Source organism: Electrona antarctica, assembly GCF_951216825.1.
Source record: "Electrona antarctica genome assembly, chromosome: 4".
Classification (NCBI taxonomy): Eukaryota; Metazoa; Chordata; class Actinopteri; order Myctophiformes; family Myctophidae; genus Electrona; species Electrona antarctica.
Genome location: NC_136809.1, coordinates 38,800,263 through 38,824,159, shown reverse-complemented (window position 1 = coordinate 38,824,159; position 23,897 = coordinate 38,800,263). Strand labels below are relative to the sequence as shown.

General features: G+C 42.4%; 1 protein-coding gene across 1 annotated transcript; it reads right to left on the bottom strand.

Moving 5' to 3' along the window:
• Positions 1–5,239: 5,239 nt before the first annotated feature.
• Positions 5,240–22,098, bottom strand: arpc1a (actin related protein 2/3 complex, subunit 1A). The gene is made up of 11 exons (XM_079500376.1): positions 21,748–22,098; positions 20,950–21,041; positions 20,181–20,285; positions 17,404–17,626; positions 15,368–15,475; positions 15,158–15,261; positions 12,612–12,720; positions 11,867–11,942; positions 11,339–11,532; positions 6,914–7,004; positions 5,240–6,110 (listed from the first exon to the last, which is right to left on the bottom strand). Exons 2-11 carry the CDS (start codon positions 21,011–21,013, stop codon positions 6,072–6,074), a joined length of 1,113 nt encoding a protein of 370 aa, XP_079356502.1. The 5' UTR covers positions 21,014–21,041; positions 21,748–22,098; the 3' UTR covers positions 5,240–6,071.
• Between the last annotated feature and the right edge of the window lie 1,799 nt (positions 22,099–23,897).

Below are 23,897 nucleotides of genomic sequence, written 5' to 3'. Positions count from 1 at the left end.
TCTTTTGGGCTTGTTTAATAGACCTTCGTTGCTTATTTCTCTTTCAAAATCTCAAAATCTGGCAACACTGAGAGAGAACTGAAGAAAGAAGTGGGAGGAGAGAAGAGAAGAAAGGGCATGGAAATGTGGGAGGAGGGAGGGGTTGATGTTTACCACCAACCATATGCCATGGTACCACCTCAGGAAATATCTGTCTCTCAAAGTACTACCATAATAACTGTTAAAATACAGCAGCGTATACCTGCCCTATCCTATTCAGCTATGCACAGGAGGGAAATTAAATCTATTCCTTGATTCCCCCCCCCCCATTCCTAAACCAATAATGCTGCTGCTGACAAAATCCTGTCTAATCTCACTAATCAGCACAACTGAACTGATATTTCGATTAATCCGTTCTCAAATCTTCTATTAACAGCTAGGTGTGCTGTCATGCCCATTTCAGCATGACTGGACAGTCTATTTCAACCAATTACTTGGTAAAAAGCACTACCTGTAGACAGTAATATTTCATTCCACTTCTCTTTTCTCCTTTTTTGGATGACTACTCTGTCTGCGAAATGAATTTAGTCCCTTGTTGTTAGTGCCGAATCTTGGTTCCACATGGTTTGTTGAGCTCCCTCTGGTGTTGTGGGTGTGGACTTCATTGACATTAAGGAAGTATTTAGACAGGTACATGGGTATCTTGGTAGTGTATCGAATCTTGTGGACCAGACCCATTGCAAGATGCTGTACTCTGTCGTCAACCCTAAGGGCCGATTCATACTCCCTATTTTAGAGCCGAATAAAAGTCGGTTCGGCTCTGTAGAGCCTACAATGTGACGTCATTTGAGGTTCGGGGGGGCGAGTACCGTCCTAAAGTCTGGAGCCTTACGAGCCTTACGGGAAGTCTGGAGCCTTACGCTTTAAGGGCCTTTGAGGTGCTGTGGTACCACAAGGTGCACATGCATAGTCAAATTAAGAAACCTTGTACGAGGGCTCCTGTTAGGGTCTTCAAGGTGTTTTTGTCGACCAGTGAGGAGATCCTGTATAGGAATCTTGTTCTTTGGTTGACTTTTTTGATTGGCCATTTTATCACCAGAAAGATTTGCCTCCAGGATGGAACCTAGGTGGGTAATTTCCTCTTTTCGTGTGATAATACTGTCACCCACTCTAATCAAGAAGCCACCTGCCTTGCTGAGATTACTGCTTGATACAAAAATAATCTGGGTTGCTCTGTTGCTCTGCTCTGTTACTTTTTTCTCTTCTGTCGAATACTGCAGATTGATTTTGTAATCTTTTTCCTGTATACAATCGGGGTAGGCAAAAATAAGCTTCTAGCTTCAGCCTACACCCTTTTGGTCCGTTATTTTCTTCTGTAAATTTCCTTTTTGTTACTTATTGTGATGTATTGTGCTGAAAATCATCATCATCATCATCATCATCATCATCATCATCATCATCATCAATGGATTCTGTTTTTCCCAGGTGTATGGATCGTTTGTTATCCATGAGCCAGGTGCAGATTTCAGAGCTGAGGGCCTTTTCAACCTGCAGTTTGTTCCTGTCCGATACCAGCAGTGCTGAGTCATCTGCGAACAGGAACAAGTTGCAGTCACAAGCTGATGTCATGTCATTTACATAAATTAGGAACAGTAAAGCCCCTAGTATGCTTCCTTGTGGAACGCCACAGCTCCACAGTGTTCTGTTCACCTCCACCATCTGTTCTCTCCCTTAGGATCCCTTAGGATTGCATCCAGCTCATTGATGTGCTACCAAAACCAATTGCTTTTAGCTTGTTAACCAGTATGGAGTGGTTCACGGTGTCAAAAGCCTTTTGGAGGTCCAGCATGACCATGCCACAGTATTTGCCAGCATCCACCTCTTGTTTGATGTGGTCACTCAAATAGATCGAGAGGCATGTGTCAGTGGAGTGGGATGTTCTGAATTCGTACATTACCAGTGGTACACGTAACACAGGCCTAAAGACGTGTACATACAAGTGAAGAACTTTAAATTTGATTAAACAAAAATCTTGTCTTAATACCACTAACTGTGGTGCAGGTTCTGAGCTTTTTGACTAGTATAAACAACAGCTGAAAGTAACCACATTAATTGTGGGTGTGTAGTGTGTTCCAATCAGTGGTGGTCAATTTCACAAGTTTTCAAATGTATAAAATTGTTTTGAAAATAGCAGATCTAAGAGCTTGTAGATTGGCTATTTTCAAATGGCTGAAATGTATAGGGCTGCAGTGAGTGGTTAGTGTATGTTTTGTAATAATAATACATCTTAGTAACTTAAACTAATAACTAAAGCTGTAAAGAATTGCAGTGGAGTAAAAGTATACAGTATTTGCCTCTCCTGAGATTTAGTGGAGTAGGCTATTAGTATAAGTAAAAGTAGTGAACATTTGACATACTCATATAATGTAATGTGAAAAAAGAGTAAATATACTTACAATTACAACTGCCCACAATTAACAGAGTTAATTCACTCAGCTGCGTTGCAGTGCGTTCACCTGTCAAAATCAACAGTAACTAGAAAAAGTGCCCTTCTGGGCACAGGTCTCCACCAGGAGGATAGGACTGTGTGAGATGTTTGGCAACATTTTTAGGAGTAATATAAACATGTTTGCCTTTGATGGCAATTGGATGATTTGAGGCATTTTGTTCCAAAAATGTGTTTTGCAAAAATCAACCTGTTGGTGGCGCTATAACAGGCCAATGTGAAAAGGGTGGGATATATTCCTCAGCCTAGTAAGAAAATGTGTGAAAGTTTTCACGTAAATTGCATGCTGCGTTCATGATTTGAGGCTTTTGTTCAAAACGGGGCAATCTTGCAAACTGTGAAAGCCAATTATAGCCAATTAGGATGGAATATGAAATATCGGACAGATCCGAATTGAGCACATGACCATAGAGATGCTGTGTAACGATTTGTGAGATTTTTGGACAGAATCTGGAGGAGTAATATCAAAAGATGTGTTTTACAAAAGTCGGCCTCCTGGTGGCGCTATAAAAGGCAGATGCGGAAAATGCAGGTCAAAGGTTTGTCCTTGGCCTCTAGGGAGTGTGCATGCAACGTTTCACGCAGATCGGTGCAGTTTTAGGTAAAAATGTGAAAAGCTGCCTCATGGTGGCGCTATAACAGGCCGTTCTGGAAAATGCGGGGCAGAGGTTCATCGTTGGCATCCAGGGAGTGTGTGTGCAAAGTTTGGCATCGACTGGGTTAACGGTGCCGGAGATTAGCTGTACACAGACGGACGGAAGGAAGGACGGACGGACGGACACACACACGGACGGAGTGCAAAACATACTCTCTCCCCATGCCTTCGGCCTGGTGGAGTCAAATAGCTGCTGTGAAAGGGGGCGATTTAAACACTGTAAGGTGAAGTTAGCCAGAATAACCACAAGATGGCAATGTTGTTCAATATCCCGGGATGGGATCTAATTGCTCCGACTGATGTACTAGGCTACTGGAGGCAGCTTTTAATTTCAGGCATTCCATTGAATATAAGTTCTAACTTGCGATCCCAATCTTCTTTAGTTTAAAATATAAGTCTAATATCACTCACACGCACACACGCACGCACGCACGCGCGCGCGCCCACACACACACACACACACACACACACACACACACACCAACATATGGAATGTCAGAACCGGTCAGCTCGATAATGGAGATCTAAGGGTGGCAGCGGGGGCAGTGTCTTGAGTGTACAGGGTTTGAGGGCCCAGGTAGGGCCGGGCCTGTTGAGAACTCTAGTTTTCGCCGGCTGCTGGGCTACTAAACTTTGGGACAGGCCCGTCTAGTTTAAATGGACAGGTATCAGGGTTTGAGGTCAGATGTAGAGTTGCTGGCCAATATAGAGAGTATGCACATGCATGATTTTCCCATCAGGACACACCCCCCTCATCTGGCAAAACATTGAGCAGCATGGAGTGATGGAGTTTGGAAGCACTCGTTGGAAATCACTGAGTCTCAACCGTCCTGCGTACCACCTGTTTCTAAATGTCACATAATGCAGGAGGCAGCAAAATGTTGTGTTATTGAAAACAAGCACTTCCAAACTCTGACACTTCAAATCAAAATTCTGTCAAAAATCAAATGCAGGGCATTTCTTGACAGAAAGTAGCTCATAACGTTTCTATGGTGGATTTTCATGAAACAAAAACTTTGCAGATAGAAAGAGGATAATTCAAGCTTTTCATTCAGCTGCAATGTTGGTGAGTTTAGCATTGTTTAATGCAATCAGACAGGACTTTTCTGTATGAAGGCTGGGCTGTCAAGGCCAGAAAGTACTGGCCACTCAGTGGGCGTTCCCGCATAACTTCCAGGTACGATGATGTCACGCATACCCTCTATAGATGACATGAGGAATGACCATATATGGTCATGCCTGGGGTGACGGACTAACTACTGACGGGAAATGCATGTTTACATAGTAAATGCGACCTGCAGTCGCAGTAATTGAATAACTTGTGAAAACCTGACAAAGAACCGTCTCTAATATTATAGTACAAATGACCTTTTAGGTCAAAAGACAAGGTTTGGTAACATTCATTTAAAGTAGATAGTGTTTACCCCCCAGTCTTTACCCCCCCAGCCCCCTATTTTATATTACAATGTGCCAATAAACAAAACTAAATCTCCCACAAACACACAGAGGACAGCCGGTTGTGTATTGTAAATGTGATTCATCTTTATTCCATGTCTCTAGCTCGTGATCAGTTACATAAAAACCCTCCATCTTTGTTATTCCTTCATTTATTTTTTTGTGTCGTAGCTAACAGAGCCATGTGCTGGCCCTGCTGTGACTCCTCCACACGCGCAGGGTTTTAGACGGCTGCATACTCTCTCCCCCCGATCAGTTCCCACACACAACTCCCCCCACAGTCCACCATCAACACCATCGCAACCATATCAATGTCCTGAAGAAAACAATCACTTTACTTCCCTGAGAAAGGGTTTAACCACGTTCAACCTGGCATCCCTATTTTAGGCATGTCGAATACTCGACCTACAAGCTCACAATGCGTATCAATTACACACCCTATGAAGCCTTGAATTCATTGATATTTTTGTTTTTGTCTCATTCCTGAGCCAATAATTTGATGGCCTGCCATGTCTGTTATGACTCTTCCAGACCACATGTCTTTTTTATTATTTTTTTTGTGATGATTTGAATTTCGTTGTTATTTTTCATGTCATGATTATGAATTGAATACACAGGACCTGAATGGAAACAAGACCGCAATAACTTTTTTCGGTGATATCCTTTTAGACTGTTTGACTATACTCTGTACTGTTTACATTTCTGCCTAATAAAGTATTCAATCAATCAATCAACCAACCACTAAGACTCCAACTGACCGATGACCCGGTCATCAAATTATCGGCTCGGGAATGCAACAAAAACAAAAGAATCTCCATGGCTTCATGGTGTGTATAATCGATAGAAAATAAGTCATTTATTGGGCGAACTAGTGCTTTAAGTGGTTAAGTATTTCCAGGAAGTAAAAGGCCAGAAGCACCTCCTTCTATGATAATCAGAGATGATGTCATGGGTCAACTGAGGGGGAAAATACCATCTGATTTGGGGGGGAAGAAATACACCTTCTTAGTGTTCTGAGTTTTGGTACAGGTCAGGAGGTTTTTTCGAGAACATAAAATCCACACACACACACTTCATCGTGTCACACGTCATGTTTGTACGTGTCAGAGGGGGCCATCCCGCGTTGACCCCCCCGTTTAGCCTTCATTTAAAAAAACAAACAAACAAACTAAGGAAAAAACAATCAACAGTGATGTCACATGTCAACAGTGATGTCACATGTCAGCTTAAGTGTGCGTGCCTGCGTGTCTGTGTCTGTATGTTTTGTTTGTGTGTGCATACACGCGCACAAAGAGTGTGTTATGGTCTGGTCAGTGCTTTAGCAGACACTCTATTAAGGTGGTCAGTCACATGTGTTACTGGCTGCGTCGTGGGAGCAGAGGAGGAGGTGGTGAGGAGGAGAGGAGAGGAGGAGCAGGGAGGAGGAGAACAGGTGAGGCGGCAGCAGCGTCTTCTTCATTCCTTCACACGATTCCTTCACATGATGCGGAGGCCCTGGATAGAAGTTTCTAGACTCTGGTGGATACAAAAACACAGTATAATTAATTATGATTATGAATGATTCGTCTTTTTAATTTTTATTTATTGCCAGGGCAGGTATGTGTACTCTTAACCAAACCAAACCAACCAACCAACCAAAAATAATATATCACACTCGTGTGAAGTGAGGGGTGCTCTTATCATCATTAGGGATGGAGCTCCCATTGATAACGAGCACCTTATGGATCAGGCTTATCGAGACTGTTTCTTACCGAGCCCACTATCGAGCATGTTCTATTATTTGGTGGAAAGACGGGAGACAACAATAATTTCTGAACAGAACCAGCATCTTTTACTACGGCCTTCAAATACAGTACTTTTCTAACAGACGGAAGGCAATTGACCTTTTTACTTTTGATTAGATTTATTTTTTGATCGCCTCTTGTCTTGATTGTTTAAACATGATGCCATGGGCCGCTATGCTCGATAACAGGCTTATTGACACCGGGTACTCAATAAGCTTGTTATCGGGGTTTTTTGGGTATCGGGTTCCGAGCTCCATCCCTAGTCATCATACATCACATTCCGTGCTCAGCCAGGGCTAGTGCCCCTCAAAGATATTATTAACCCAGTTAGACCAGAAACTCCTTTTAGTTGTTATACCTTTCAATTCGGGAACCGCTTTTTGTAACATTAGCTGTTGCTATTTATATAGCAACAAGTTCAAAGTTTTTCAGAAAACGTCAGTATTTAGAAGGTGTTTGTAGAATCGACCTCAGGTCTAAATGGGTTAATAAGGCAGTGTTTGTGAGCGTACACCCTTATAAAAAGGTCTCTACCTTCAAGTCCCAAATGGTCATGGCTCCATCGATGCCTGTGGTGCAGAACTTGTGACAGTCCCTCTTGTCTCCCTCGTAGATAGACACTTGGCTGGATAAAAAACAAATACAAAGGTGAAGGTGTGAGACTTCTAGAGCAGTTAGTTCTAAAACCTTTTTCAATTTGTTTAATCATGTTTCAAGCACGATTAAGGTACTCTTCAGCTATAGATTTGGGATATTTCAAAAAGGAGATACACTACGCTTTGAGTGTTGTTACCAAACTTATTTCCCTGCCCAGTGTAGTCAAATAGTGCCTTTTCAAGGGAGTTCACTTGCTAAATATTAAATAATAATCATTGCAGTGACAGTGCAATAGTATCTCACAGTTTCTCATGGAAACTCAAGCCGGCTGTGGAACCAACTTGAACTGAATTAGTGAGGGAAGGCATGAAGGTGGACTGAAGGACAAGGGAAGAGAACATGTGCACAGTGATGAAATGCATTTGCCTTTTCAGATAACAAAAAAAGAAAAGGCTGATTCAACAGCTGCAGTGCCTATTTGAGGAAAACATTATTGCATTACATATCTCAAGTCTCAATCATTCGTTCATACCACCCTACCGATTATTCAACCATGAAAAATGTGAGTTGGGTACAACCATAGTCTACGCAAAAACCTTTGTATCAGTTACCGTAAGCTCAAGTGTGTGATATAGCAATGTAGCACAGGGAAGGATAATTAAATGGCCTCAATGACACATATTAATTTATCAAGCCTGGCTATTTAAATTGCTTTTTTAATTTGAAAACAAAGAATTATTACAACCTCCACTCCCTGAACTCTCTCATCAGCTCCAGAAAGACATTCAACTGGAACACTTAATCCCTTTTAGGTGATGCTCGTTTACTTTTGTGCCAGGGCTTCCTTCTAAATGAGATTACCATCTCAATGAGACTGGTTAAATAAATAAAATTTGGTTTTATTTCAAGGCACACATTATTGGCCTTATAAGGATCTTTTTGTGCTCAGGCAGCATACCTTGACTTAGGAGCTAGTAAAGTAACTCCACAGAGAAAATAGAACATTTCCCCCCTAACTAACTTCTGCAATGGCAGAACTGAACATATTCCCTACATTCTTACCCTAAACGCAACAACACCAACAATCACAATCCTGAAAACTGATCTGTTGTGTATGGTCTGTGATGCTGTTCCGGTGCAGTGTAAATGGTAAATGGTGAATTTATATAGCGTCTTGGCTTTACATAGATTGTGCATAACATTCAACCATTCACACAGACATTCATACACCAATGACGGAGGAAACGCAAGTACACTTAGACTCTGGGGGAGCCCAGGAATACACACTGGGATGCCCCAGTGTGTATTCTTAGTAGTTGGTCAGAAGTGACCATTTTGGAAGTGGGTTTGTTGTACATTCGACCACAGCCTGGAAGAGGCATTCCTTACTAAAGTACCAATGTCTTAAAGATGGCCATGCCGTGATTTTTGTACTTCTGTTTTGTATGTGTCTATGGAGTTGAAATATGCTTTCCCTGGGTATTTTTGGTTTCTTCCTGAAAGCTAAAAGCCTTTGAGTTAAAAGGCCCAATAGAAATACACCACAATATCATCCCCTCCCCTACAACAACAGCTGTGGGTGCGGCTTCAGTTCAGGTGGATCACCACCCACCTGAAAACCAACCATACTCAAAGACCTAGTGAAATGAAAAATAAGTTTTTCACACTTTTAGACCACATCCGTGGTCATCATATGGGCATACCTAACAATGCCATCATCCATCCTATATACAGGTTTAATGTTTGTCTTTAGTTCAATGTTTGTTTTGTAAACGCCATTGACAATGAAGTCAAGGTCCGAATAAATACGGACCCCAACGTATACTCTGTGTCCATGGTGGATCTAAATACGGACCCCAACGTATACTCTGTGTCCATGGTGGATCTGAATAAATACGGACCCCAACGTATACTCTGTGTCCATGGTGGATCTGAATAAATACGGACCCAAACGTATACTCTGTGTCCATGGTGGATCTAAATACGGACCCCAACGTATACTCTGTGTCCATGGTGGATCTTCTACGGACCCCAACGTATACTCTGTGTCCATGGTGGATCTAAATACGGACCCCAACGTATACTCTGTGTCCATGGTGGATCTTCTACGGACCCCAACGTATACTCTGTGTCCATGGTGGATCTTCTGACCCCCAACGTATACTCTGTGTCCATGGTGGATCTTCTGACCCCCAACGTATACTCTGTGTCCATGGTGGATCTTCTGACCCCCAACGTATACTCTGTGTCCATGGTGGATCTTCTGACCCCCAACGTATACTCTGTGTCCATGGTGGATCTTCTGACATCCAAAATTCGGATGTAATTTGTGACTTTGTACCGCATCGCTCCTGACATCCAGACAGTGTATTACTCGTTTTAAACTAATCATCATGCTAAAATATGTATATAGGTTATGAATAGGTTAGAGATAAGCCCCTGGCTTTGCTGCCGTCTCTCTGTCACTTTGTAAACAAACCACTCTGCATGTGCACGTGCATGAGACAGAGAGACGTCCCATAGCCTGGAGGGATGCGACGCTCTAATTGGTTCAGAAACTATTTCCTAGCGTTTGAGGCTGAAACTTCAAAATAAAATGCACAAATTAACCATTTCACCCCATCTTTAACTTTTCTGTGCTTTTAAAGACTTTAATGACTAAAGTGTCAATTTGTGCCCGTGACGACTTTGCAGACTTTTTGACATTTCCTGGGTACAGAAGAACCTCGCTTCCACTAACCGTAGGCGGGTGTCGTTTCCGTAGGAGATGATTTCATTCTGCAATGGGGGGCGATCAAAACCTTTCCCTTCCATTCACTCCTGACTTATAACCACGATCTTTAGCTGCGTTTTTCTCTGAATCTTCTCTCGATCCGCGTCTGGATCAGGGCTCTACTCCAGTCTAACTTCGGTCGGTAGCGCCACCACAAATTAGGTAGCACCATCTTTTTCTTTGTATAGCGTGGTATTAATAAATGACCTCATAATTCCCCCACATTGGGCGCCATTAATGTATGTAGCGGTTTCCACCTCGTTACATTTTAACTCGCATCTTAAGAAATGAAGTAGCATATGCGACCTAATAGGTCGCACTCTGGATTGGCAATTAGGCGATATTTGGACTTCAATGAAAAATCTTTGATGCCCAGCGGTTATTAGTGCTTCTAGCAGCACCGGAGGAGCTCCAGAGTGGCTCAAAGACCGGGATTCTGTGCCAGCGCCTCTCGTTTCCTGGTGTTTCGAGTGCAGATTGGGCCGGGCACAGAACTCAACTCTGTTGTGCACATGCACATGGAAAGAGTTTTAATTAACTGGTGGGTGTGGCCACATAAAAACAATATTTTAACACTTTCTGTACACTTTTTTGAAAAATGTTTTAAGGGAGAAAGAAATCACGCCATTCCATCTTTACATAGCTGGAATATATTACATAGCTTGGTTACGAATGTAAACAGCTTGTGTTCGTATTTGGAAGCCTCGGTAAAGTCCATGCATTAGTTGTGAGAGGCCTGCAGATTGCAGGAATGCCCAATAAGCCAAGAGCTGACAAGGCATTAGCTAAATTCTGTTCAGTCAGTGTCTGTAATAATTGGCATCCGCAACATATGGTGTATCCTAGGCTGAAACACTTATTGTTGACTTGAGTTTCCCCAAGTTTGAGCATCTACTTAGCCCTGGTCCAGTGCTTACAGCGAGTCTCTCACTGACGCCCTCTGGAAGTGCCTTAGACAGCCCTCTAGCGATTTTCTCACTCCCGTGTGAGGGTTTACAATTCCCAGCAAATAAACAAAACGGCATAACTACTCACTGACACAAAGCCTGCTAGACCTTGGTATAAGTCTATTCTCGAAGCTGGGAAGCGTCTCAGGTCCCCAGCTTCTCTCTAAAATATTTTAGTCATTAAATAAAAGGAATCCAACCAGATCGGCGCAGGCAAAACCCGGAAATGCCGTAGTAGAAAAAATTACTCTTGGCGTTGGCGGTCCGGTACATTGCTGTATTAAAATGGCTCAAAGTGCATTTTGGAGAGAAGCTGGGGACGTGAGACGCTTCACAGCTTCGAGAATAGAGTTTTACCAAGGTCTAGCAGGCTTTGTTTCTGTGAGTAGTTACATCGTTTTGTTTATTTGCTGGGAATTGTATACCCTCGCACGGGAGTGAGAAAATCGCTAGAGGGCTGTGGAAGGCACTTCCACAGGGCGTCAGTGAGAGACTCGCTGTAAGCACTGGACCAGGGCTAAGCATCTACTATGCTTTGGGTTCAAGAATGTGAACACAAAAAAAGTGTGTGTGTGTGTGTGTGTGTGTGTGTGTGTGTGTGACTGTGTGTGTGTGTGTGTGTGTGTGTGTGTGTGTTCTTACGTGATGCTGTTCTGGTGCAGTGTGTCCAGGGCAGTGTTACGGTCCTCAGTCGTGGCTCTCTTGTCCATGTTCCTGAAGCGCTCCATGGCAGAGATGTTCCTCTGGATGCTCTGCTTGGGGAGGTCCAGCTTCGACACGAACGTCAGCGCCCCTCCGTCGTCGCAGCGGAACAGCATGGGGCAGCAGTCGTGGCCCTGCACGCACGCGCGCACACGCACACGCACACACACACACACACACACACACACACACACACACACACACACACACACACACACAACGTAGGGCTGCAACTGTCGATTATTTTCTTAGAGTTTATTTTTTATCGATGACCTTTTCGATTAATCGAGAAGCGTCGTTTTCAATTACTTTATATATTTATATATCAATGAATCAATTAACAACGTAAGCATTATTTTATACTTCATCACACATTGTTGAAATGTTTAACATGTTTTCAACATTTAGAAAATAGGGGTTGATTATTAATGCATTATTAAATGATTGATTAGTGTGCTGTGTTCTTACCGCCGCCACCACAGTGTTCTCTGACACAAAGATGACATTGAGGAGAGGGAGGAACTCCGTCTTCAGCTGAGAAGGACTAAACACACAAATATTATATTACAACTTTGATTTAGATTGACAAGAATGTGTAGCCGTAACCAGCTCAATACATCAATCGTTATTCTACTCCACGTCAATGGAAATTTCATTAAATGGAATCATGTGTATATTTGCACATTTCACCAAGGCGTCAGTGATATTATACATGTGATGTCAATTGCGATAAGAATGATGGAGTAACATAAGTGGAACCTCTTAACAGGTAACCATTTCCTTAAGGGTTACAGGTTAAACACTTATCCACAAACATCCCTTCTTTTAATGTAAATGTAAGGCATTTGTACTTTATTTGCTATTTAATATGATATGCTGTGTGTATTACTTCCTTGTTGTGTGTATGTTGTGTGTTGTGTGTGTAATGTGTATCATTACACAACAAACTATAATAATAGTATGACTGCGCTATTATTTGAAGCCTATCCTACAATTAATAAATAATGGTAATGCACGTTTTGTATTTAATTCTTTTGCTATGTAAAATATCGGATATCGGCAAAGTATTGCGATATATTAATTTTTTTATTTTGGATCGGAATGGAATGGAAAAAAAACCTGTATCATTGCATCCCTAAATGACATGGCCAATAAGAGCTGGAGGTTTAGAGTGGTAATTGACAGTGGGATGTTCCATTGAGGGTTGAGCTACCTGGCAGTCTTGGAGCTGTCGACCACAGTGACAGTGCTGTCATGGCTGACCCAGGCCAGGCGATTCCCAGAGGCCGAGAAAGACACAGAGTGGACCCAGCCACCTCCACCTTAAACACAGGTTAAAAGGCATTTAGAAAGATACAGAGTGGACCCAGCCACCTCCACCTTAAACACAGGTTAAAAGGCATTTAGAAAGATACAGAGTGGACCCAGCCACCTCCACCTTAAACACAGGTTAAAAGGCATTTAGAAAGATACAGAGTGGACCCAGCCACTTCCACCTTAAACACAGGTTAAAAGGCATTTAGAAAGACACAGAGTGGACCCAGCCACTTCCACCTTAAACACAGGTTAAAAGGCATTTATAAAGATACAGAGTGGACCCAGCCACTTCCACCTTAAACACAGGTTAAAAGGCATTTATAAAGATACAGAGTGGACCCAGCCACTTCCACCTTAAACACAGGTTAAAAGGCATTTATAAAGATACAGAGTGGACCCAGCCACTTCCACCTTAAACACAGGTTAAAAGGCATTTAGAAAGATACAGAGTGGACCCAGCCACTTCCACCTTAAACACAGGTTAAAAGGCATTTATAAAGACACAGAGTGGACCCAGCCCAAGGGGCCAGTGAGGCTATTCAACGTTGAAGCTCTCCTCCCTAGTGGTAGGAGGAGGGACTACAGGCGGACCCGTGGATTCATGACCGGGAAACCCCGTGCAGCTGGGCTTTAACATTGAGCGCTCGGTTGCACTTCCGCATTTGACCACCAAAATTTGGTGGTCAAATGCGGAAGTAGACGTTCTGAGACGGTACTTCCGGCAGTCTTCCGGGTGCTTCAAAACGCCACTGAGCAACTTCCACTGACATGAATAGCTGGGGGGGCGGAGCTTCGCGCCAGTTCAGTCTCTATCCTTTTATATACTCTATGACCCAGCCACCTTCACCTTAAACACAGGTTAAAAGGCATTTAGAAAGACACAGAGTGGACCCAGCCACTTCCACCTTAAACACAGGTTAATGATTTCTCTGCCACTAGGTGGCAGCAGAGTGTAGGTATTGGTAAACCCTGCCATGGTTTTTGCCTGTATTTGGTCACCTTCATTTCCGGTTTCCCGGCCTGGAGACCACCATTGTAACGATCGGCTATTATTAGCTCACGCTGTTTACCTTTCGCCAGAAACGTCAACATGTCGGGAGCGATGCAAGACAAAATCACAAATCACATCCGAACCTCGGATGACTCGTCAATACCACGGACAGCGCTCGTAGTTTCAGAGATACGAGGCATAGAAAATCCTACTTTGACTGGAGTTAAATTGGGGCTGTGTGCAAAGATCCTGGTGCTGGGGGTGACGGAGGTGTTGCCTAGCAACCGGACCAATGTTAAAACCTGATTTTCAGCTAAACCACTTCATATATGGTGCTGGCGGATACGGGGGTACGAATATATACACATTTAGAAAGACACAGAGTGGACCCAGCCACCTCCACCTGCAAACAATTTAAATTTATAAGCAACAGCAACAGCAAAATAATTATGCTCCCCAACTTTTTTCCCCCTACACCAAATATCTTTGCAGAAAATAGCCAATGTAAAACAATGCTTTGTTAACTCATAGCTCTGCTATTTTCACTGGATGTTCGCCTCAAAATAGGGACACTAGGGTTCTTGTGGTTAACACCTAGAACGCCCGGGGGTATTTGTAACCATTACATCAGGACGCCCAGCGATTTGTTTCATCAGGGCCCATGTAGCTGAAGGATGTAGCTGAAGTAGCTAGATGTATCCAAAACACCCCCGAGGTGATCGACAACAACGGGAAGTATGATTACTTCTAACTGTGGATCAGTGGCTCAATTATGATATCATTAATGTTCCGTCCTTTTGATCAATCTCCGTCCTGAGCGCTGGGCGTTACTAATTGATTGAACGGAGTACTCCGTCCTTGCCGCTCAGGGTGTTAACCTGAGCGCTGAGCGTAACTATTTGATAGGACGGAGACCTCCGTTTATGCTGCTCTCAGGGTGTTAAATAAAAAAAGAAAGCGAAACACAGGGGTGCTGCCACCATTTTATAACAATGTGCACTGAAAAATGAACACATGCATATAGTGTGTCTTACAGCCCTGGCTCCTAGGACGCAGAGTCATTAAAATAGCATTTTGGTATAAAAAAAGAAAAAGTCCTGCTGTACAGTAAGCAAGCAGTGTTATCATTGTACATGGTTCAGTAATGATCTCTGGGCCGATAGCAATAATGGAGCCAGCAAAACAACTGTAGTAGTGTCTTACAGATTGTGGCTTTAACTTATGCCTGATTTACACACACCAAATCGCTTCTAGATCTTCTGTGCATGACACTAGTGCGCAACCAAGTACACCACACACACACACACACACACACACACACACACACACACACACACACACACACACACACACACACACACACACACACACACACACACACACACACACACACACACACACACACACACACACACACACACACACACACACACACACACACACACACAAACCTGCTCCTCCAAACTCTGCTAGCACAGCACCAAAGGGCATCTTGCTGCCCCAGGGAGTGGGACCAGGCTTCTCCTCAACCTCCTTGATGTAGGCTGAGAACACCCTGGAGGAGAAGAGAGCGGGAAGGTGAGATCATGATGTCCTGGTGAATTCTGTTGCTCTTTGTGGAAGAAGACAACGAACGGTGGTCTGTGAATTAATAATCTCACCTGCATTTGAAGTCACAGGAGCCGGCGGCCAGCAGAATGTTGTTAGGGTGCCAGTCCAGACTGAGGATTGTGGAACGGATGGGCTTCTTGATGTGCTTACTCACCCACCTGATTACACACACACACACACACACACACAGATGTACATTTTGATTTTAATAACAGGATCGGATACTGAAAGATTAATACACAGGTACGTTGATGTAGGCCTATGGCTATGTACAAACACATTGTCCCGATGAGACACATTGTTAATGGCAACCTCACTGAAAGGTTCCTTGGGAATGCGATGCACACCAGGGATGTAATCATCTCCCCCACACCCTCTCAGACAAGCCCAGGGGCATCCAGTGGACTCTCTTCACCCAGCTAGAAGATCTTGAGTATGTTGATGACCTTGCTGCTCTTTCCACCAACCACAATCACTTGCAAGAAAAGACTAACCAGACTGACAGATTCGCCAAACAGATCGGCCTGAACATGAACACCTTCAAAAACCAAGTGATGTGCATAAACTCAACAGCACACACTCACCAATCATGGATGGTAAACCTCTCGATTATGTCGAGGAGTTCACATATCTGGGAAGTCTCCTCAGTAAGGACAATACATGCAGCAAGGACATCAGAATAAGGCTCGGGAGAGGATCTGGAAATCCAAGCAGTATAGTCTTAAAACCAAGCTCCAACTGTACAACAGCAATGTTAAAATCAGTCCTGCTTTATGGCTCAGAATGCTGGCGAGTTGTTGAGAGCGACATGAAAAAGATTAGTGCCTTCCACAATGGGTGTCTCCGGAAGATATGTTGCATCTTTGGCCAGAAAAGATCTCCAATGAACTGTACAGAAAGACGAACTGTCGCAATGTGGTGCTAGAAATTAAACTCAGACATGTTTCCGTATGTGGACCAGGACTGCATTCCTAAAGTAGCCTTGAGATGGACCCACCTGGAAAGAGGAGAACTGTGACCTCAAAACTGAAGATGGCAAACTTAACATGGGGCGAGGCCCAACAGGACCAGATGGAAGCAGATAGTCACAGCCTTATGTTCCACATGTTATGAAGAGGATTAACAGGGTTAGGTACAGCCACACAGTTTAGCTTTATATTAGGCATTTATAACCTTTTTAAGCTCACGGTAGCCTACATGCTACCATCAAAGCTGTGTTGTTGTTTACTAGTCTCACATGCAGTGTGCAGTGATGTTTCCGTTCATTTTAATGTCCGTTTTAGAGCACTGGGGGGAGAACTGACAGCTCGGGCATTTAAGTAGCAGCAAAATCAAGCACCAAAATCTTCAGTCCGGTAAGTACCAGCAGGCTAGCCTAAAAGAGCCCAATGCTCTTCTGGGCATAGAGGGGCGGAACAAACTAGTTATTGCACTGTTATTGGTTTAGCAAAATACAAGGTTCACTCCCACTGCTATGCCACTTTTCCTGCCTTGCTCGCCCAGGATTGTATTTTTTATTTTTTTAAACCAAACGCTTGCTGTTTCCGAGGCTACCTGCAGCCCTATAGGAACCAGTGTCATATGTTACCCTAACCTATCGGGGCTGCCCTAAAATGAATAGAATCTATAGAAACAGCCCGTACTCACAACGTGAATTTACTTTGAATTATTTTATTTACCGCAGCAGCAGGCATGATAAATTTGCATTTCGGCTACTCAGGCCTTCATCAGCAGTCATCCCTTAATCAATTGACAGTAGAGCACGCTCTGCTCGGGCGTTTAACCACACTAACCATTATTTTATACTTTAACTGTTGAAAAATAGCAGAAATACAAGACCTGCTATTTTTGATAAATCGTGAAAACGTGCAAATCTTTGAATATAGATTCTTTCACAGTGAATGTTTTTAACTATTTGCTTCTGGGGGGGTCCCTGGAACTATTTTTTTGATGGGGTAGGCGGCCAAATACAGACAATTCTGGGGGTCCTTGACATGAAATTGTTTGAGAACCACTGACAGAAAACTAGTTAAAGAAGACGTTTTCTTTTTTTTTCCTTTTTTTTAAAATCGGCCTCAGATCTCACCAGTCATTCTCAGACTCAAAGTAGCACACGGAGATGAGCCTCGCGCCGCTGCCCACTGCAAACTTGTTCTCCAGTGGGGACCATTTCACGAACGTGGCAGCACGGTTGATCCTGAGGATGACCAGGGTGGGCTTCCAGACACCTTCCTTCTGAGACCACACGTAGGCATTACGGTCCGCCCCGCACGTCACTATACGGTCGCTTTTAGGAGCCCAGTCGATACCTGCGATACAGAGAGAAGACCACAATCAACTCGACTGTAATTACGTTGGTTAATGAGCAACTATCACAACGCTGGTTGAGTCATACGAGTTTAATATCACTGCTGTCAGAGCAGAAATCTCTTATCTCCATTTTTTTTTCATGTCTGTTCTTTCATGAATGAATGCCCTACTTGATCATATACAACTTCACACAAAAGCATCAAAAGTAGCAGATCCACAAGCTCCAAACTTGTAGATCTGCTACTTTTGCTGTTTTTCTTTTTTTAAATTTGAATCCTGTAAAGTAACAGTTTGGGACATATGAGGTTTCGACACAAAAGGGACGATATACTTTATGACCTCAATCACACAGAACCCTGCCCTGACACAATTATCACGAGACATCTCTAGGGCAGCGCTTTCCTTTTCTGCTTTTTATGGTAGGTAGTACAGCAGAGAGTAGGGCTGTGGCAGCAATCACTGCACAGCCACAAAACTGCCAGTGTCATGGAATACCAACCACTGTAATAGCACTTATTTTTTTTACGGTGGCACTGAAAGAGGTTCTGTGTGTCTGTCCAGAGCTAATCTCTCAAGACAGATTCCGCTAACAGCAGAATACATTCAATGCAACATTGTGTGTGCAAACTATCAGTAGATTAATGTAGAAGTCTAGTTTTGTTCACATCTTATGTACAATTTCAAATAGAATCCAAAAGGGAAGCACGCACATTATTGTAACTCAAACTATTGTACGGGTGCTGCTGAACAAAAATACATTTTTTAGTTTAGAAGTAAGTAAATATGCTCACCGACAAAAAGAAAATCTAAATTAGCCACTTGTTCGAATGCTCCCGCCCCCCTGACAAAAAGCTAAAATCGCTTAAACGAGAGAAAGCAGCTAATGAATAAAATAAAATAAAATAAAAATAAAATAACACTCATCTTTTACTTTCTCTAATTACAACCTAAAACATGAACCCTGTTGAAAAAAAACTAAGTTGTCATTTAAGCTACCATGCTCTTTATTAACAAATAGGTACAACGTTTAGACCCTTGTGGGTCTTCGTTCTTCGGAACAACAGAGTTCTACAATCTGAAATATTTAACTTCACATTTGGGCACGGATTATGTCACCATTAATTCGCCAACTTGTATACTTCAAAAATGCTTCAATCCATTTCACACTTTATTGTTTGGCAAAATATCTCAATCAACAAGGCAACAGTCTCCTCCTCCGGTTCCATCCTGTGACAGAGGGAAGTGGGAACAGAGCCTTTTCATTTTCACTCAATGGAGTGTTGACTTGCAAAACACTTGCTTACTTGTTGCCATTCATAAAGATTATTTGGATACTGCATTATGCACTTGTACAACCCTGAGTGTTGATTTGACTCTGAGCGATGTACAATGTAACTCAAGGGTCCGTTTTGGTTACATTTGTACACTCTTGAGTTATGAATGGATGTATTAAAACACACACACACACACACACACACACACACACACACACACACACACACACACACACACACACACACACACACACACACACACACACACACACACACACACACACACACACACACACACACACACACACGCACGCACGCACAGTGTCAGGATTTCTGCTGGGATGGGACCATTTGAAAATGTCTTGTCAGGATTATTGTGGCCAAAATAATCATGACAATCAAAATATGCTTAAAACTCTTAAAATGCCACTTTTGTTTAACCAGCATTCATGTTCCAGGGGGAACAATAGCCAAAAGTATCAGATCTACAAACTCACAACGCATCGTGTTGTGAGCTTGTAATGTGCCGATCATAGCGATTATTGTCCCATCACTACTACTGAGTAGACAGATGGTTTATGGCAGCGATTCCCAACCTGTGGGCCGTGAGGATATTGCAAGTGGGCCCCCAAATAATTGGCAAAACAGTAATAGTTTTGATGATAATATAATATTCGTATTACAAACATTAATGTAAAGAAATGTCATGGTATGTATTTCTTTAAAGCCTTGATGTTTTGTTAAGTGGTACGAGAAGTCCTGATACAGAAAAAGGTTGGTAACCAGTGCCACTTGTCTATGGATAAACACTACCAAAGTCTTAACATGATAATAATACATGTTATGTATAAATCTCAGCACATGTATACTGTATCTCCGTGTGACTGTTAATGTCTCATCGCCCAATGACATGGCAGGTAGTTACAAGAGCAGAAAGCGTTCATTTGTCAAATATCTGGTCTACATCCAAACAGGTATGGTCCAACTTGTCATTATGAACTGCAAAAGCATGCATCAGTCTTTGCATGCTTTGAGCGCATCCCCAGGAAGATGTCCTAACTGGGATTCGAATTTGCACAAGAGACCAAATTTCTACAACTCCTCCAAGAAGGCATCTCAACATTGTACCAGATATTGCACTCATGAGCTTCATGGGGGGAGTCCTGCCTGTTAACCCTAAACTATTAACATGCTCTACCATACAAGTTGGTTAAAAATAACCATTTATTCATTAAAATAATTGCAGATGTAAAAACATTTGGTTGACTGTATAGTATACCTGTTATATGTCCATTATGCTCCTTCAACTCATGAGTCTTCACCCACTGGTTTCCACTCTTCTTGTAGATATGAACTTCATGGTTATTGGGACTGATGGCGAGTTCTGCAGATATGTGGAAAAATATATAGTATTAGGGATTAGTGGTGCAACAGTTAATCCATTATCTTCTTAGCAATTGTTCCACTGATTTGATTCATCAAAAATAACTTTTTTGGAATCCTATACTCAAATTCGTTTAAGGGAGGACTGGCAGGCGGGCGGACCACGCCATCACGCTTATGTCACCATGACTCAGCCATAACATAGAGGCCCAAACTCTAGATGTGAGGCCCCCGAACCTTTGGAAGTTTGGATATTAAAAACGTATATAAACAAATCAATTTACCAATTAAATGTTATTTCATACAAGAGTGTTGTGCACAAATATCAAAGATAGCCAATGAATGTACAAGCTTGGGAGTACATCCCCTGGACATGATGTACAAGTACACCCCCTGGACATAACACTAGTATGTCACAGGGCCCTACTCTCAATCCAAGCCTTGATGCATTGTATAAATGGGTCCCTTTTGTTTTTAATAGTCTTTGGTGTGACCTGGCCAGGGAATCAAATCCCCAACCTCCAAGACTCAGACGGACGCGGACACTCTAACCACAAGTATACACTCTTGGGTTAATTTAATACTGAGGATTTTACTGTGTACACTGTGTACAGGAAAATACCATTGGCAACAAACACCACAAGTGAGAAGAAAGGTTGTCTTACGTGTCCTGTCGTGATTCCACGCGTGGCAGGTGATGGGCTCTAACAGAAACTGGTGTAGAGACATGTCGCCTGGGTGTGGCCCTTCTGTGACACTGTTATGACAATGACACAAACCAAACCATGAACTCTGGAGTGTGTGTGGCTTTCACATAATCAGCCCTCTATTACACATCCATTAACCTCAGGCCATCTTAAGAGTCACCCATTTGTCTTTTACTGTCCACAGGAATACTTTAATTACAACTGTACTTATCTTAAATACGTTTAGTTTTGTTAGCAAAGCTTAGCTCAATGGTGACACAGCCATATCATAGATAAGCACAGACACTTGGATCTGCTGCTGTTTACAAGTTCAAGTTCAAACCATCTTAACTGACCAAACCGATGCTAACTTACAGTGTTATTACCGGTACATTAGCTAGTGTTAACATTAGACATAGCATTGACTTAGTCAGTCAGTCTGTTACATAGTAATAGCTTGATAGCTATATGAAAATGTCTCATTCGAAGCAATGACAATTCATATACAAGTAGTATTGTCTCTATTATAGGCTATATTATAATTTTAGCAACGATGACGTGAAATATTCCCATACATACATTGCACTAATAATTTAAAGCCACCATCATCACTTCAACACTTCCATTCACACATGAAAAAACACGTCATTGATCACGAGAAACCACGTTAAAATTAAATAAACCGGGTGTATTAATTTTCCCCGACATTCCTTCAAATCCAACAGATGCTACTAGCCGTTCGCATTCCGCTAGCACCGCATGCTAATGCTAACTTACCTTTAAACTCTGTAGTGTTTTTTTCCTCCTCCTGCTAGCCTAGCAGCGTTAGCTAACGAACTGGGACTTGGTAATGGTTGGTGGGACGTGAATTCGCGGACTCTGGTCAGTCGACACGAATTCTGTCCGGGCAGCGGTCAAGATGTCCAGCAGGAGACGGCCTCCGCCGGGTGCATTCGGTTTGGGTAGTTCGTTAGTAAAAAGAAAGATTGGAATGATATGCCTCCTCCTACTGCCGACACACACACAGCTAGCTTATTAGCATATTAGCATCAGGCTAGCTGTAACATTCAATTGAATAACCTTCTCTTTCGTCAGTCGTCTTCTTCTTTGGGGGTTTAACGTGAGACCACCAGACCAGAAGCCAGTATGGTGGCGTATTGCTGTCATCCACTGTTCGTTTGGGGGAATTACACACAACGACTGAGGGAAAAACCATAGTTGTTCTCAAACAAATTCAAGAATATTTATATTATTTGACAATTTGGCCAATGTTTGACCAGTTTGTATAGTATAGTTTGGCTGATTACTATTTATGCAGGAATTGTCCTTTTCCCCCCTTAATTCTTAACAGGAATTCAAATCAATGGTAAAGTCCTTAAATTGTCATACATGTGGGGAACCCTTGGGGGTCCCGACCCACAGGCTGAGAAACACTGCTCTAATATAGGCGGGGGTGCAACATGCAGCTTACAATACATGATGTGGCAACCTTCTCCTTGGACTGTACCCATTCTGCAATCTGTAACATTTTCATTCAATATTAATCAATCAATCAATCGGTTACTAAGCACTAAGACGTGTTTACATCAGGGTCCTCCATTTTCAATTCATCAAAACATTTAAAGACATACAAATATACACATCTATGAAAAGGGAATATGTGTACAGTATAGAAAAAAATCACACCGCAAGAAGTGAGGGGCGCTCTTATCATCATGACACAACATCATCATCGTAACGTAAATTTGCTCAGACACTATGACGTAAAATTGCCCATTCAATGTCAATGGGAATTTAATCTTTCTGTAGGACAAAAATAAGCCGAATTGCTCAGACACTATGACGTAAAATTCTCCATTCATTGTCAATGGGAATTTAATGTTTGCGTAGGATGAAAATAGCAGATTTGCTCATATGATGTAAATTCTCCATTCATTGTCAATGGGAATTTAATGTTTGACAAAGATCTACACTAGCTGAATATAAGAAAAAATAGAGGGGGAGGTCCCGGGAACTTTACCTTTTTTACAGAGGCCAATTTCAAATTGCAGCCATCCGTAAGTGCTCTTAGAGAGCGGTTTTGACGGAGGCCAGGGATACACATTTCTTAATGGCTGTTGGTAGGGCGTTCCACATTGTTGTGGCATAGGAACTAAATTAATTTAACCCCTTGTTTGGGGCCGAATCTAGGTTGAACGTGGTTTGTTGAACTCCCTCTGGTGTTGTGATCATGGAATTCATTGACATTAAGGAAGTATTTAGACAGATACTGTCCAAATACTTCTTTAATGTTAACGAAGTCCACGTAGTAATCTGTAGACCAAGCCCATTGCAAGTTGCTGTACTGACCTATCAAAATGAGCGGGGGTGAGGTGGGTTCTGGGAGTAAGGCCAAGTAGTATAGCCTGACCAGTTTGTTTTGGGATGTCTGACTCTGGAGCCTTGTTTTTAGGGCATTTGAGGTGCTGTGGTACCATGAGGTGCATACATAGTTGTATGAGGGCTCCTGTTAGTGTCTTCAAGTATTATTGCTGAAGAGAAGATTTTGTACAGGAAGCTTGTTCTTTGGTTGACTTTTCTGATTACATTGGTGGCCATTTTATCACAGGAAAAATTTGCCTCCAGGTTGGAACCTAGGTAATTCCATCTCTTCTTGTGATTACTCTGGATTAAGAGTGTCTGCTAAATGCCTAAATTGTATAACATATTTGTCAACCACATTAACTGAGAAGCTGTCGGCCATAGAACCTCTTGTGGAAAAAGATACATAAAAACAATAAAGCAAAATAGCATAGAAGTTCTTACTAGTTCACACATATCAACCTTTTTAATTGCCAGTCAGTAGGCCTATGGATTAAATGATCTAGCCTAGGTCCTCAGGGTAACCTGGAAGGCTCGCTTTAAAACACGCTCGCTATTTATTTATT

Excerpts from the sequence above, each read along its gene's own strand:
- arpc1a (XM_079500376.1), bottom strand. The coding sequence starts at position 21,013 with ATGTCTCTACACCAGTTTCTGTTAGAGCCCATCACCTGCCACGCGTGG. Across the intron at positions 20,286-20,949 it reads GTGGAATCACGACAGGACAC|AACTCGCCATCAGTCCCAAT; the intron begins GTAAGACAACCT and ends ACATATCTGCAG. Across the intron at positions 12,721-15,157 it reads AGCAGAGTTTGGAGGAGCAG|GTGGAGGTGGCTGGGTCCAC; the intron begins GTTTGTGTGTGT and ends CCTGTGTTTAAG.